This window comes from Hyla sarda, unplaced genomic scaffold (genome assembly GCF_029499605.1).
Source record: "Hyla sarda isolate aHylSar1 unplaced genomic scaffold, aHylSar1.hap1 scaffold_607, whole genome shotgun sequence".
In the NCBI taxonomy this organism is placed as follows: Eukaryota; Metazoa; Chordata; class Amphibia; order Anura; family Hylidae; genus Hyla; species Hyla sarda.
In genome coordinates, this window is record NW_026610622.1 from 183,701 (window position 1) to 201,998 (window position 18,298).

The 18,298-nt window shown below is 52.1% G+C and overlaps 1 protein-coding gene and 1 long non-coding RNA gene across 2 annotated transcripts in view; one reads left to right on the top strand and one right to left on the bottom strand.

The window, feature by feature from the left end:
- GTF3C2 (general transcription factor IIIC subunit 2) overlaps positions 1-9,516 on the bottom strand; it is a gene marked incomplete in the record, with an annotated part of 68,548 nt that extends 59,032 nt beyond the window's left edge. Inside the window, 2 exon segments of the mRNA XM_056554224.1 lie at positions 76-365; positions 9,065-9,516. Coding sequence (XP_056410199.1) covers positions 76-319 — 244 coding nt within the window.
- On the top strand, positions 9,252-13,304 carry LOC130341001 (uncharacterized). Its single transcript, XR_008881016.1, has 3 exons — positions 9,252-9,378; positions 9,777-9,858; positions 12,119-13,304. It is a non-coding gene; the product is annotated as an uncharacterized LOC130341001 (long non-coding RNA).
- Positions 13,305-18,298: the final 4,994 nt, after the last annotated feature.

Consider the following 18,298-nt stretch of genomic DNA (forward strand, 5'->3'; position numbering starts at 1 on the left):
ATCTTAGGACACCCCCTGGCATGGAGGGAAGAGGGTGTTGAACCTGTGGATGGCGGTGCGGGGGGCCTCACATACCAGTTGTAGCCTGCAGAGCGTCCGGTGGTGCTGGGAGAGAGGAGAGTGCCCTCTTCTGGGGGCTGTCACTGGGCAGGGACGAAAGAGGATGTATGAGAGGGGCCACCGACTCCTGCATGGTGACCCCGGTGCTGGGAGCGCTGACCCCAAGGAGGGCGGGTGGAGGGGCACTCTCTTCTTCTCGACTCTGTACCATGACCTCTGCCGGGAGGGCGTCAGCAACCTCAGGTCCAGATCCGTCCATTAACGGCCGCTCACATCTCCACCATAGTACACGGCAGCACCACGGCCTGCAGAGAGAGGGCGCCACCTGTTACATCTATACAAGATGGAGAATCCCATAGAGACCCCACAACCTGACACTGTGCACCCCCCCATACATACAACACCACGGCCTGCAGAGAGAGGGCGCCACCTGTTACATCTATACAAGATGGAGAATCCCATAGAGACCCCACAACCTGACACTGTGCACCCCCCCATACATACAACACCACGGCCTGCAGAGAGGGGGCGCCACCTGTTACATCTATACAAGATGGAGAATCCCATAGAGACCCCACAACCTGACACTGTGCACCCCCCATACACACAACACCACGGCCTGCAGAGAGAGGGCGCCACCTGTTATATCTATACAAGATGGAGAATCCCATAGAGACCCCACATCCTGACACTGTGCACCCCCCATACACACAACACCACGGCCTGCAGAGAGGGGGCGCCACCTGTTATATCTATACAAGATGGAGAATCCCATAGAGACCCCACAACCTGACACTGTGCACCCCCCATACATACAACACCACGGCCTGCAGAGAGGGGGCGCCACCTGTTATATCTATACAAGATGGAGAATCCCATAGAGACCCCACAACCTGACACTGTGCACCCCCCATACATACAACACCACGGCCTGCAGAGAGGGGGCGCCACCTGTTATATCTATACAAGATGGAGAATCCCATAGAGACCCCACAACCTGACACTGTGCACCCCCCATACACACAACACCACGGCCTGCAGAGAGGGGGCGCCACCTGTTATATCTATACAAGATGGAGAATCCCATAGAGACCCCACTACCTGACACTGTGCACCCCCCATACATACAACACCACGGCCTGCAGAGAGGGGGCGCCACCTGTTATATCTATACAAGATGGAGAATCCCATAGAGACCCCACAACCTGACACTGTGCACCCCCCATACATACAACACCACGGCCTGCAGAGAGGGGGCGCCACCTGTTATATCTATACAAGATGGAGAATCCCATAGAGACCCCACAACCTGACACTGTGCACCCCCCATACACAACACCACGGCCTGCAGAGAGGGGGCGCCACCTGCTATATCTATACAAGATGGAGAATCCCATAGAGACCCCACAACCTGACACTGTGCACCCCCCCATACGTACAACACCACAGCCTGCAGAGAGAGGGCGCCACCTGTTACATCTATACAAGATGGAGAATCCCATAGAGACCCCACAACCTGACACTGTGCACCCCCCCCCCCCCATACACAACACCACGGCCTGCAGAGAGGGGGCGCCACCTGTTATATCTATACAAGATGGAGAATCCCATAGAGACCCCACAACCTGACACTGTGCACCCCCCCCCCCCCCCCATACACAACACCACGGCCTGCAGAGAGGGGGCGCCACCTGTTATATCTATACAAGATGGAGAATCCCATAGAGACCCCACAACCTGACACTGTGCACCCCCCATACACAACACCACGGCCTGCAGAGAGGGGGCGCCACCTGCTATATCTATACAAGGTGGAGAATCCCATAGAGACCCCACAACCTGACACTGTGCACCCCCCCATACGTACAACACCACGGCCTGCAGAGAGGGGGCGCCACCTGTTACATCTATACAAGATGGAGAATCCCATAGAGACCCCACAACCTGACACTGTGCACCCCCCATACACAACACCACGGCCTGCAGAGAGAGGGCGCCACCTGTTACATCTATACAAGATGGAGAATCCCATAGAGACCCCCCAACCTGACACTGTGCACCCCCCATACATACAACACCACGGCCTGCAGAGAGGGGGCGCCACCTGTTATATCTATACAAGATGGAGAATCCCATAGAGACCCCACAACCTGACACTGTGCACCCCCCCATACACAACACCACGGCCTGCAGAGAGGGGGCGCCACCTGTTATATCTATACAAGATGGAGAATCCCATAGAGACCCCACAACCTGACACTGTGCACCCCCCCATACATACAACACCACGGCCTGCAGAGAGGGGGCGCCACCTGTTATATCTATACAAGATGGAGAATCCCATAGAGACCCCACAACCTGACACTGTGCACCCCCCCCCCCCCCATACACAACACCACGGCCTGCAGAGAGGGGGCGCCACCTGTTATATCTATACAAGGTGGAGAATCCCATAGAGACCCCACAACCAGACACTGTGCCCCCCCCATACATACAACACCACGGCCTGCAGAGAGGGGGCGCCACCTGTTATATCTATACAAGATGGAGAATCCCATAGAGACCCCACAACCTGACACTGTGCACCCCCCATACACAACACCACGGCCTGCAGAGAGGGGGCGCCACCTGTTATATCTATACAAGATGGAGAATCCCATAGAGACCCCACAACCTGACACTGTGCACCCCCCATACACAACACCACGGCCTGCAGAGAGGGGGCGCCACCTGTTATATCTATACAAGATGGAGAATCCCATAGAGACCCCCCAACCTGACACTGTGCACCCCCCATACATACAACACCACGGCCTGCAGAGAGGGGGCGCCACCTGTTATATCTATACAAGATGGAGAATCCCATAGAGACCCCCCAACCTGACACTGTGCACCCCCCCATACATACAACACCACGGCCTGCAGAGAGGGGGCGCCACCTGTTATATCTATACAAGATGGAGAATCCCATAGAGACCCCCCAACCTGACACTGTGCACCCCCCCATACATACAACACCACGGCCTGCAGAGAGGGGGCGCCACCTGTTATATCTATACAAGATGGAGAATCCCATAGAGACCCCACAACCTGACACTGTGCACCCCCCCCCCCATACATACAACACCACGGCCTGCAGAGAGGGGGCGCCACCTGTTATATCTATACAAGATGGAGAATCCCATAGAGACCCCACAACCTGACACTGTGCACCCCCCCATACATACAACACCACGGCCTGCAGAGAGGGGGCGCCACCTGTTATATCTATACAAGATGGAGAATCCCATAGAGACCCCACAACCTGACACTGTGCACCCCCCCTACATACAACACCACGGCCTGCAGAGAGGGGGCGCCACCTGTTATATCTATACAAGATGGAGAATCCCATAGAGACCCCACAACCTGACACTGTGCACCCCCCCCCCCCCATACACAACACCACGGCCTGCAGAGAGGGGGCGCCACCTGTTATATCTATACAAGGTGGAGAATCCCATAGAGACCCCACAACCTGACACTGTGCACCCCCCCCCCCCATACACAACACCACGGCCTGCAGAGAGGGGGCGCCACCTGTTATATCTATACAAGGTGGAGAATCCCATAGAGACCCCACAACCAGACACTGTGCCCCCCCCCATACATACAACACAACGGCCTGCAGAGAGGGGGCGCCACCTGTTATATCTATACAAGATGGAGAATCCCATAGAGACCCCACAACCTGACACTGTGCACCCCCCATACACAACACCACGGCCTGCAGAGAGGGGGCGCCACCTGTTATATCTATACAAGATGGAGAATCCCATAGAGACCCCCCAACCTGACACTGTGCACCCCCCCATACATACAACACCACGGCCTGCAGAGAGGGGGCGCCACCTGTTATATCTATACAAGATGGAGAATCCCATAGAGACCCCACAACCTGACACTGTGCACCCCCCCATACATACAACACCACGGCCTGCAGAGAGGGGGCGCCACCTGTTATATCTATACAAGATGGAGAATCCCATAGAGACCCCACAACCTGACACTGTGCACCCCCCATACATACAACACCACGGCCTGCAGAGAGGGGGCGCCACCTGTTATATCTATACAAGATGGAGAATCCCATAGAGACCCCCCAACCTGACACTGTGCACCCCCCCATACATACAACACCACGGCCTGCAGAGAGGGGGCGCCACCTGTTATATCTATACAAGATGGAGAATCCCATAGAGACCCCACAACCTGACACTGTGCACCCCCCATACATACAACACCACGGCCTGCAGAGAGGGGGCGCCACCTGTTATATCTATACAAGATGGAGAATCCCATAGAGACCCCACAACCTGACACTGTGCACCCCCTCTACATACAACACCACGGCCTGCAGAGAGGGGGCGCCACCTGTTATATCTATACAAGATGGAGAATCCCATAGAGACCCCCCAACCTGACACTGTGCACCCCCCATACATACAACACCACGGCCTGCAGAGAGGGGGCGCCACCTGTTATATCTATACAAGATGGAGAATCCCATAGAGACCCCACAACCAGACACTGTGCACCCCCCATACACAACACCACGGCCTGCAGAGAGGGGGCGCCACCTGTTACATCTATACAAGATGGAGAATCCCATAGAGACCCCACAACCTGACACTGTGCACCCCCCATACACAACCCCACGGCCTGCAGAGAGGGGGCGCCACCTGTTACATCTATACAAGATGGAGAATACTATAGAGACCCCACAACCTGACACTGTGCACCCCCCATACATACAACACCACGGCCTGCAGAGAGGGGGCGCCACCTGTTATATCTATACAAGATGGAGAATCCCATAGAGACCCCACAACCTGACACTGTGCACCCCCCATACATACAACACCACGGCCTGCAGAGAGGGGGCGCCACCTGTTATATCTATACAAGATGGAGAATCCCATAGAGACCCCACAACCTGACACTGTGCACCCCCCCCATACATACAACACCACGGCCTGCAGAGAGGGGGCGCCACCTGTTATATCTATACAAGATGGAGAATCCCATAGAGACCCCACAACCTGACACTGTGCACCCCCCCCCCATACACAACACCACGGCCTGCAGAGAGGGGGCGCCACCTGTTACATCTATACAAGATGGAGAATCCCATAGAGACCCCCCAACCAGACACTGTGCACCCCCCATACATACAACACCACGGCCTGCAGAGAGGGGGCGCCACCTGCTATATCTATACAAGATGGAGAATCCCATAGAGACCCCACAACCTGACACTGTGCACCCCCCCCATACATACAACACCACGGCCTGCAGAGAGGGGGCGCCACCTGTTATATCTATACAAGATGGAGAATCCCACAGAGACCCCACAACCTGACACTGCACCCCCCCATACACAACACCACGGCCTGCAGAGAGGGGGCGCCACCTGTTATATCTATACAAGATGGAGAATCCCATAGAGACCCCACAACCTGACACTGTGCACCCCCCATACATACAACACCACGGCCTGCAGAGAGGGGGCGCCACCTGTTATATCTATACAAGATGGAGAATCCCATAGAGACCCCCCAACCTGACACTGTGCACCCCCCCATACACAACACCACGGCCTGCAGAGAGGGGGCGCCACCTGCTATATCTATACAAGATGGAGAATCCCACAGAGACCCCACAACCTGACACTGTGCACCCCCCATACACAACACCACGGCCTGCAGAGAGGGGGCGCCACCTGTTATATCTATACAAGATGGAGAATCCCATAGAGACCCCCCAACCTGACACTGTGCACCCCCCCCATACACACAACACCACGGCCTGCAGAGAGGGGGCGCCACCTGTTATATCTATACAAGATGGAGAATCCCATAGAGACCCCACAACCTGACACTGTGCACCCCCCCATACATACAACCCCACGGCCTGCAGAGAGGGGGCGCCACCTGTTACATCTATACAAGATGGAGAATCCCATAGAGACCCCACAACCTGACACTGTGCACCCCCCATACACAACACCACGGCCTGCAGAGAGGGGGCGCCACCTGTTATATCTATACAAGATGGAGAATCCCATAGAGACCCCCCAACCTGACACTGTGCACCCCCCCATACACAACACCACGGCCTGCAGAGAGGGGGCGCCACCTGTTATATCTATACAAGATGGAGAATCCCATAGAGACCCCCCAACCTGACACTGTGCACCCCCCATACACAACACCACGGCCTGCAGAGAGGGGGCGCCACCTGTTATATCTATACAAGATGGAGAATACTATAGAGACCCCAAAACCTGACACTGTGCACCCCCCATACACACAACACCACGGCCTGCAGAGAGGGGGCGCCACCTGTTATAGCTATACAAGATGGAGAATACTATAGAGACCCCACAACCTGACACTGTGCACCCCCCATACATACAACACCACGGCCTGCAGAGAGGGGGCGCCACCTGTTATATCTATACAAGATGGAGAATCCCATAGAGACCCCACAACCTGACACTGTGCACCCCCCATACATACAACACCACGGCCTGCAGAGAGGGGGCGCCACCTGTTATATCTATACAAGATGGAGAATCCCATAGAGACCCCACAACCTGACACTGTGCACCCCCCATACACACAACACCACGGCCTGCAGAGAGGGGGCGCCACCTGTTACATCTATACAAGATGGAGAATATCATAGAGACCCCACAACCTGACACTGTGCACCCCCCCCCCCACCCCATACATACAACACCACGGCCTGCAGAGAGGGGGCGCCACCTGTTACATCTATACAAGATGGAGAATATCATAGAGACCCCACAACCTGACACTGTGCACCCCCCATACACAACACCACGGCCTGCAGAGAGGGGGCGCCACCTGTTATATCTATACAAGATGGAGAATCCCATAGAGACCCCCCAACCTGACACTGTGCACCCCCCACACACAACACCACAGCCTGCAGAGAGGGGGCGCCACCTGTTATATCTATACAAGATGGAGAATCCCATAGAGACCTGACACTGTGCACCCCCCATACACAACACCACGGCCTGCAGAGAGGGGGCGCCACCTGTTACATCTATACAAGATGGAGAATCCCATTGAGACCCCACAACCTGACTGTGCACCCCCCATACACAACACCACGGCCTGCAGAGAGGGGGCGCCACCTGTTATATCTATACAAGATGGAGAATCCCATAGAGACCCCACAACCTGACACTGTGCACCCCCCATACATACAACCCCACGGCCTGCAGAGAGGGGGCGCCACCTGTTATATCTATACAAGATGGAGAATCCCATAGAGACCCCACAACCTGACACTGTGCACCCCCCATACACAACACCACGGCCTGCAGAGAGGGGGCGCCACCTGTTATATCTATACAAGATGGAGAATCCCATAGAGACCCCACAACCTGACACTGTACACCCCCCCCCCCCATACATACAACACCACGGCCTGCAGAGAGGGGGCGCCACCTGTTACATCTATACAAGATGGAGAATCCCATAGAGACCCCCCAACCTGACACTGTGCACCCCCCATACACACAACACCACGGCCTGCAGAGAGGGGGCGCCACCTGTTATATCTATACAAGATGGAGAATACTATAGAGACCCCACAACCTGACACTGTGCACCCCCCATACATACAACACCACGGCCTGCAGAGAGGGGGCGCCACCTGTTATATCTATACAAGATGGAGAATCCCATAGAGACCCCACAACCTGACACTGTGCACCCCCCATACACAACCCCACGGCCTGCAGAGAGGGGGCGCCACCTGTTATATCTATACAAGATGGAGAATCCCATAGAGACCCCACAACCTGACACTGTGCACCCCCCCATACACAACACCACGGCCTGCAGAGAGGGGGCGCCACCTGTTATATCTATACAAGATGGAGAATCCCATAGAGACCCCCCAACCTGACACTGTGCACCCCCCATACACACAACACCATGGCCTGCAGAGAGGGGGCGCCACCTGTTATATCTATACAAGATGGAGAATCCCATAGAGACCCCACAACCTGACACTGTGCACCCCCCATACACAACACCACGGCCTGCAGAGAGGGGGCGCCACCTGTTACATCTATACAAGATGGAGAATATCATAGAGACCCCACAACCTGACACTGTGCACCCCCCATACACAACACCACGGCCTGCAGAGAGGGGGCGCCACCTGTTATATCTATACAAGATGGAGAATCCCATAGAGACCCCACAACCTGACACCGTGCACCCCCCATACATACAACACCACGGCCTGCAGAGAGGGGGCGCCACCTGTTACATCTATACAAGATGGAGAATATCATAGAGACCCCACAACCTGACACTGTGCACCCCCCATACACAACACCACGGCCTGCAGAGAGGGGGCGCCACCTGTTATATCTATACAAGATGGAGAATCCCATAGAGACCCCACAACCTGACACTGTGCACCCCCCCCCCCCCCCCATACACAACACCACGGCCTGCAGAGAGGGGGCGCCACCTGTTATATCTATACAAGATGGAGAATCCCATAGAGACCCCCCAACCTGACACTGTGCACCCCCCACACACAACACCACAGCCTGCAGAGAGGGGGCGCCACCTGTTATATCTATACAAGATGGAGAATCCCATAGAGACCTGACACTGTGCACCCCCCATACACAACACCACGGCCTGCAGAGAGGGGGCGCCACCTGTTACATCTATACAAGATGGAGAATCCCATTGAGACCCCACAACCTGACTGTGCATCCCCAGCCCCCCAAATACACAGCACAGGGTCTCTCACGCCCCCTGGTGTCCGTCCCTTACATTACACAAACCACCAGGGGGCGCGGCTATCTTTAGCGACCAATCACATCTGCGCTCTCATTTCTCGGGGTAAGTACTGAAGTTTAAGCCGCACTGTGATTGTCTGCTGTGGCCGTTTGGCCTCTTACCTCCGGATCTAAATCACGTGACGGTCACACAGCATGGCGGCCTGCACCGACACACAACCGGTACCGACCGCTCCCAGGGAGCGAACCCGCAGACGCTCGGACTCAGTTTTAACGTTTAAAGCCGGCGCCGGCGTCAGTGGCGCTTCCTGATGACGTCACCCAGTGCGGAGTCTCCGGAAACATGGCGCCCGCGTAGACGTTTACACCCACCATATTATCGGAGTCCTGCCTACCAAAACATGGCGAATGGAGAGGATAGCGGCTGCTCTGAAGTGTCACAAATTAATGTCGCCCCTCCCGTCATCATTTTGACTGTAAGTGTCTTTTCTTGCGAAGAAGCTATTGATGATAAGAGCCTAGAGCGCCCACCACAGGCCTGACTAACAAAGACATCAGCAACCGGACTGTGTCCTCCATAGGGTCGCCACCTTTCTTGCAAAAAAAAAATAAAATAAATAAATACAGACCATGCTCATTTGCATAATTAATTATATGCGTAACATCACAGGATACACTTATGCGGGGGAAATTTATCCTATTCGGACCCATATAACTTTTTTTTATTTCACCTTTTACGGGTCGGTATAAGGGCCTGTTTTTTGCGCCCCGATCTGTAGTTGTTAACAGGACCATATTTCTTTTGATGTAACTTTTTGATCGCTTTTTCTATTCAATTTGATCGCTTATTTTTTTTTTTTTTCTTCAACTACAGCTCTCGGCATGTCCTGATACAGCCTGTGACTCAGCAGCTGCCTTAAATGAAAACTACAACTCCCAGCATGCTGGACTATATAGTAGTGTATAGTATAGGTCATGGTATAGAACCCATATACACAAGACAGGGACCCTGCCCGTGTCCTTCCCCATAGAGTGACATCACCGGCCCGTGTCCTCCCCCATAGAGTGACATCACCTGCCCGTGTCCTTCCCCATAGAGTGACATCACCGGCCCGTGTCCTCCCCCATAGAGTGACATCACCGGCCCGTGTCCTTCCCCATAGAGTGACATCACCGGCCCGTGTCCTTCCCCATAGAGTGACATCACCGGCCCGTGTCCTTCCCCATAGAGTGACATCACCGGCCCGTGTCCTTCCACATAGAGTGACATCACTTGCCCGTGTCCTTCCCCATAGAGTGACATCACCGTCCCGTGTCCTTCCCCATAGAGTGACATTACCTGCCCGTGTCCTTCCCCATAGAGTGACATTACCTGCCCGTGTCCTTCCCCATAGAGTGACATCACCGCCCGTGTCCTTCCCCATAGAGTGACATTACCTGCCCGTGTCCTTCCCCATAGAGTGACATCACCGGCCCGTGTCCTTTCCCATAGAGTGACATCACCGGCCCGTGTCCTTCCCCATAGAGTGACATCACCGCCCGTGTCCTTCCCCATAGAGTGACATTACCTGCCCGTGTCCTTCCCCATAGAGTGACATCACCGGCCCGTGTCCTTTCCCATAGAGTGACATCACCGGCCCGTGTCCTTCCCCATAGAGTGACATCACCGGCCCGTGTCCTCCCCCATAGAGTGACATCACCGGCCCGTGTCCTTCCCCATAGAGTGACATTACCTGCCCGTGTCCTTCCCCATAGAGTGACATCACCGGCCCGTGTCCTTTCCCATAGAGTGACATCACCGGCCCGTGTCCTACCCCATAGAGTGACATCACCGGCCCGTGTCCTTCCCCATAAAGTGGCATCACCTGCCCGTGTCCTTCCCCATAGAGTGACATCACCGGCCCGTGTCCTACCCCATAGAGTGACATCACCGGCCCGTGTCCTTCCCCATAAAGTGGCATCACCTGCCCGTGTCCTTCCCCATAGAGTGACATCACCTGCCCGTATCCTTCCCCATAGAGTGACATCACCTACCCGTGTCCTTCCCCATAATGTGGCATCACCGGCCCGTGTCCTTCCCCATAGAGTGACATCACCTGCCCGTGTCCTTCCCCATAGAGTGACATCACCGGCCCGTGTCCTTCCCCATAGAGTGACATCACCGGCCCGTGTCCTTCCCCATAGAGTGACATCACCGGCTCGTGTCCTTCCCCATAGAGTGACATCACCTGCCCGTGTCCTTCCCCATAAAATGACATCACCTGCTCGTGTCCTCCCCCATAGAGTGACATCACCGGCCCGTGTCCTTCCCCATAGAGTGACATCACCTGCCCGTGTCCTTCCCCATAGAGTGACATTACCGTCCCGTGTCCTTCCCCATAGAGTGACATCAGCGGCCCGTGTCCTTCCCCATAAAGTGGCATCATCTGCCCGTGTCCTTCCCCATAGAGTGACATCACCGGCCCGTGTCCTTCCCCATAGAGTGACATTACCTGCCCGTGTCCTTCCCCATAGAATGACATCACCGGCCCGTGTCCTTCCCCATAGAGTGACATCACCGCCCGTGTCCTTCCCCATAGAGTGACATCACCGGCCCGTGTCCTTCCCCATAGAGTGACATTACCTGCCCGTGTCCTTCCCCATAGAATGACATCACCGGCCCGTGTCCTCCCCCATAGAGTGACATCACCGGCCCGTGTCCTTCCCCATAGAGTGACATCACCTGCCCGTGTCCTTCCCCATAGAGTGACATTACCGTCCCGTGTCCTTCCCCATAGAGTGACATCAGCGGCCCGTGTCCTTCCCCATAAAGTGGCATCATCTGCCCGTGTCCTTCCCCATAGAGTGACATCACCGGCCCGTGTCCTTCCCCATAGAGTGACATTACCTGCCCGTGTCCTTCCCCATAGAATGACATCACCGGCCCGTGTCCTTCCCCATAGACTGACATCACCTGCCCTGTCCTTCCCCATAGAGTGACATCACCTGCCCTGTCCTTCCCCATAGAGTGACATCACCGTCCCGTGTCCTTCCCCATAGAGTGACATCACCGGCCCGTGTCTTTCCCCATAGAGTGACATCACCGGCCCGTGTCCTTCCCCATAGAGAGACATTTCCATCTATGACACTGAACAATGTGTAATGTGAACAGTAATGGCTGAACATTCTGCTCGATGACCTGTCCATCACACAAACCAGAGATTATTGTTTTTCTAGATAAGAAAAAATTCTGGAATCTCCATTTCCATCTCTAGAACAAAGTCCGGCACAAATGGTTCTGCAGGTGAATAGATCTCCAGACCTTCCTGAGCTGTGGATGGGGACATCGATAGAAAACACAGCCCCAACAAGAGAACCGTCACCTCTATCAATGGGTTGGTTGATACCTCTCCTTCAAGATGGAAATCTAACCAGAGTGCGGCAGAAGATGTTGGTTGTTCCCAGTCAGCTGTGTTCACAAAGCAAATTATAAAGACAATAGAAAGGTTATAAGGAGAACATACAGGAGGAAGACGCGACAACTTCAGGGTAGAGAACTCCAAGCACCATGGAGAGTAGTGGACCTCCAACACAAACAATGGAGAAGACGGGAGATCATGTGATTGATCTGGGCTGTATAAAATGGGATTTACATATAGAGAAGGGAAACCAGAACTGACATCTAAACTGGAGGGAACAAGGATACCAGGGGTTAAAGAATCATGGAGGGTGGAAAGTGATGTCTCCAATCAACCATCCATCTGCATCACCTGAGGAGATGATGGGACGTCTGTCTGTGACCGATCTGAAGAACCTGATGAAGAAGGGGCCTGAAGAGGTCAATCACAACTCCATCATGTGTGAAATGAGGGGGGGGGGGGAGCGGATGGAGGACCCCCAGAGATGGAGGTGTTCATTGCAGCAGACATTGTGGGGTCTTCTCCTTCCATCCATAGAAAAGAGGTTTGGTGAAGAGGGTTAAAGCTTCTCTTCAGGAAGGCCTCACCTAAAAGCCAAGGAGCAGCCTGGAGTTCAGGCTGATGGAAAATGTATGGTGAAAATAACCAAAATGGTTCCATGAGAAGACACTGATCAGTCACCGCACTGCGAGAGCCAGAACCGTCTCAATGTAGATGATTGTTTATGGTTATTAAAGTAGGAGCCTCCAGGAGCTCTGGAGTCTACATGATCTAGGGACACACGGTCCATTATACCGTAATCTCCTTCCATTAGGGATGGTCATGTCATGAAGCAGAACCTCCAGGAGTCTACCTGATCTGGAGGCACATGGTCCATTATACCGTAATCTCCTTCCATTAGTCATGGTCGTGTCATGGAGGAGAACCTTCAGGAGTCTACCTGATCTGGAGGCACACGGTCCATTATACTGTAATCTCCTTCCCTTAGTGATGGTCATGTCATGAAGCAGAACCTTCAGGAGTCTACCTGATCTGGAGACACATGGTCCATTATACCGTAATCTCCTTCCATTAGTGATGGTCGTGTCATGGAGGAGAACCTTCAGGAGTCTACCTGATCTGGAGACACATGGTCTATTATACTGTAATCTCCTTCCATTAGTGATGGTCGTGTCATGGAGGAGAACCTTCAGGAGTCTACCTGATCTGGAGGCACATGGTCCATTATACCGTAATCTCCTTCCATTAGTGATGGACGTGTCATGGAGGAGAACCTTCAGGAGTCTACATGATCTAGGGACACACGGTCCATTATACTGTAATCTCCTTCCCTTAGTGATGGTCGTGTCATGGAGGAGAACCTTCAGGAGTCTACCTGATCTGGAGACACATGGTCTATTATACTGTAATCTCCTTCCATTAGTGATGGACGTGTCATGGAGGAGAACCTTCAGGAGTCTACCTGATCTGGAGACACATGGTCTATTATACTGTAATCTCCTTCCATTAGTGATGGTCGTGTCATGGAGGAGAACCTTCAGGAGTCTACCTGATCTGGAGACACATGGTCTATTATACTGTAGTCTCCTTCCATTAGTGATGGTCGTGTCATGGAGGAGAACCTTCAGGAGTCTACCTGATCTGGAGACACATGGTCTATTATACTGTAATCTCCTTCCATTAGTGATGGACGTGTCATGGAGGAGAACCTTCAGGAGTCTACCTGATCTGGAGACACATGGTCTATTATACTGTAATCTCCTTCCCTTAGTGATGGTCGTGTCATGGAGGAGAACCTTCAGGAGTCTACCTGATCTGGAGACACATGGTCTATTATACTGTAGTCTCCTTCCATTAGTGATGGTCGTGTCATGGAGGAGAACCTTCAGGAGTCTACCTGATCTGGAGACACATGGTCTATTATACTGTAATCTCCTTCCATTAGTGATGGTCATATTATGGAGGAGAACCTTCAGGAGTCTACCTGATCTGGAGGCACACGGTCCATTATACTGTAATCTCCTTCCCTTAGTGATGGTCGTGTCATGGAGGAGAACCTTCAGGAGTCTACCTGATCTGGAGACAGATGGTCTATTATACTGTAATCTCCTTCCATTAGTGATGGTCGTGTCATGGAGGAGAACCTTCAGGAGTCTACCTGATCTGGAGACACATGGTCTATTATACCGTAACCTCCTTCCATTAGTGATGGTCTTATCATGGAGGAGAACCTTCTGGAGTCTACCTGATCTGGAGGCACATGGTCCATTATACCGTATCCTCCTTCCATTAGTGATGGTCATGTCATGTAGGAGAACCTTCAGGAGTCTACATGATCTAGGGACACACGGTCCATTATACCGTAATTTCCTTCCATTAGTGATGGTCGTGTCATGGAGGAGAACCTTCAGGAGTCTACCTGATCTGGAGGCACACGGTCCATTATACCGTAACCTCCTTCCATTAGTGATGGTCATGTCATGTAGGAGAACCTTCAGGAGTCTACCTGATCTGGAGACACATGGTCCATTATACCGTAATTTCCTTCCATTAGTGATGGTCGTGTCATGGAGGAGAACCTTCAGGAGTCTACCTGATCTGGAGGCACACGATCCATTATATCGTAACCTCCTTCCATTAGTGATGGTCGTGTCATTGAGCAGAACCTTCAGAAGTCTACCTGATCTGGAGGCACATGGTCCATTATATCGTAACCTCCTTCCATTAGTGATGGTCGTGTCATGGAGCAGAACCTTCAGGAGTCTACCTGATCTGGAGACACACCATCCATTATATCGTAACCTCCTTCCATTAGTGATGGTCGTGTCATGGAGCAGAACCTTCAGGAGTCTACCTGATCTGGAGGCACATGGTCCATTATATCGTAACCTCCTTCCATTAGTGATGGTCGTGTCATGGAGGAGAACCTTCAGGAGTCTACCTGATCTGGAGACACACCATCCATTATATCGTAATCTCCTTCCATTAGTGATGGTCATGTCATGGAGGAGAACCTTCAGGAGTCTACCTGATCCTGAGGCACATGGTCCATTATACCGTAATCTCCTTCCATTAGTGATGGTCGTGTCATGCAGCAGAACCTTCTGGAGTCTACCTGATCTGGAGGCACATGGGGGGAGATTTATCAAAACCTGTGCAGAGGAAAAGTTGCCCAGTTGCCCATAGCATCCAATCAGATCACTACTTTCATTTTGCAGAGGCCTTGTTAAAAATGAAAGAAGCGATCTGATTGGTTGCTATGGGCAACTGGACAACTTTTCCTTTGCACAGGTTTTGATAAATCTCCCCCATGGTCTATTATACCGTAATCTCCTTCCATTAGTGATGGTCGTGTCATGGAGCAGAACCTTCTGGAGTCTACCTGATCTGGAGGCACACGGTCCATTATACCGTAATCTCCTTCCATTAGTGATGGTCATGTCATGGAGCAGAACCTTCACGAGTCTACCTGATCTGGAGACACACGGTCCATTATACCATAACCTCCTTCCATTAGTGATGGTCATGTCATGGAGGAGAACCTTCAGGAGTCTACCTGATCTTGAGGCACACGGTCCATTATACCGTTGTGGTGGATTAACTCATCGTTCTTGTACATAATGTATATACCGAAGCATAGAGAAATAACTCAGACAGAGCCATTGTGCTTTAGCGTTCTGTGTGCTATCCACTGGGCTTTATTTCAAATCGTTCAAGCTTATATCACCTTTGTCATTAACATAAGTTCCCACCCCCTGCTAGGGGGAAAAGGCATGCCACTCCTCAGTTTTTTCCCAGGCTCTCTTTGATCAAAATCTTTGGACGATGGGAGGGGTGATATGAGAGAGAGCAGATAGGGAGGAGTGGACAAATAACAGGAATGTGGAGTCTTCACCCTAAATGGGCATTTTACATATACAGTTTATAAGATTTATATATACACACACACATATAAATCTATATAAATCTATCACACCGTAATCTCCTTCCATCAGTGATGGTCATGTCATGGAGGAGAACCTTCTGGAGTCTACCTGATCTGGAGGCACATGGTCCATTATACCGTAATCTCCTTCCATTAGTGATGGTCGTGTCATGGAGGAGAACCTTCTGGAGTCTACCTGATCTGGAGACACATGGTCCATTATACCGTAATCTCCTTCCATTAGTGATGGTCGTGTCATGGAGCAGAACCTTCTGGAGTCTACCTGATCTGGAGGCACATGGTCCATTATACCGTAACCTCCTTCCATTAGTGATGGTCGTGTCATGGAGGAGAACCTTCTGGAGTCTACCTGATCTGGAGACACATGGTCCATTATACCGTAATTTCCTTCAGGAGTCCATTATATCGTCATGGAGGAGACACATGGTCTATTATACCGTAACCTCCTTCCATTAGTGATGGTCATATCATGGAGGAGAACCTTCTGGAGTCTACCTGATCTGGAGGCACATGGTCCATTATACCGTATCCTCCTTCCATTAGTGATGGTCATGTCATGTAGGAGAACCTTCAGGAGTCTACATGATCTAGGGACACACGGTCCATTATACCGTAATTTCCTTCCATTAGTGATGGTCGTGTCATGGAGGAGAACCTTCAGGAGTCTACCTGATCTGGAGACACATGGTCCATTATACTGTAATCTCCTTCCATTAGTCATGGTCGTGTCATGGAGGAGAACCTTCTGGAGTCTACCTGATCTGGAGGCACACGGTCCATTATACCGTAACCTCCTTCCATTAGTGATGGTCATGTCATGTAGGAGAACCTTCAGGAGTCTACCTGATCTGGAGACACATGGTCCATTATACCGTAATTTCCTTCCATTAGTGATGGTCGTGTCATGGAGGAGAACCTTCAGGAGTCTACCTGATCTGGAGGCACACGATCCATTATATCGTAACCTCCTTCCATTAGTGATGGTCGTGTCATGGAGCAGAACCTTCAGGAGTCTACCTGATCTGGAGGCACATGGTCCATTATACCGTAACCTCCTTCCATTAGTGATGGTCGTGTCATGGAGGAGAACCTTCTGGAGTCTACCTGATCTGGAGACACATGGTCCATTATATCGTAACCTCCTTCCATTAGTGATGGTCGTGTCATGGAGGAGAACCTTCAGGAGTCTACCTGATCCTGAGGCACATGGTCCATTATACCGTAATCTCCTTCCATTAGTGATGGTCGTGTCATGGAGCAGAACCTTCTGGAGTCTACCTGATCTGGAGGCACATGGGGGGAGATTTATCAAAACCTGTGCAGAGGAAAAGTTGCCCAGTTGCCCATAGCAACCAATCAGATCACTACTTTCATTTTGCAGAGGCCTTGTTAAAAATGAAAGAAGCGATCTGATTGGTTGCTATGGGCAACTGGACAACTTTTCCTTTGCACAGGTTTTGATAAATCTCCCCCATGGTCTATTATACCGTAATCTCCTTCCATTAGTGATGGTCGTGTCATGGAGCAGAACCTTCTGGAGTCTACCTGATCTGGAGGCACACGGTCCATTATACCGTAATTTCCTTCCATTAGTGATGGTCATGTCATGGAGCAGAACCTTCAGGAGTCTACCTGATCTGGAGACACACGGTCCATTATACCATAACCTCCTTCCATTAGTGATGGTCATGTCATGGAGGAGAACCTTCAGGAGTCTACCTGATCTTGAGGCACACGGTCCATTATACCGTTGTGGTGGATTAACTCATCGTTCTTGTACATAATGTATATACCGAAGCATAGAGAAATAACTCAGACAGAGCCATTGTGCTTTAGCGTTCTGTGTGCTGTCCACTGGGCTTTATTTCAAATCGTTCAAGCTTATATCACCTTTGTCATTAACATAAGTTCCCACCCCCTGCTAGGGGGAAAAGGCATGCCACTCCTCAGTTTTTTCCCAGGCTCTCTTTGATCAAAATCTTCAGACGATGGGAGGGGTGATATGAGAGAGAGCAGATAGGGAGGAGTGGACAAATAACAGGAATGTGGAGT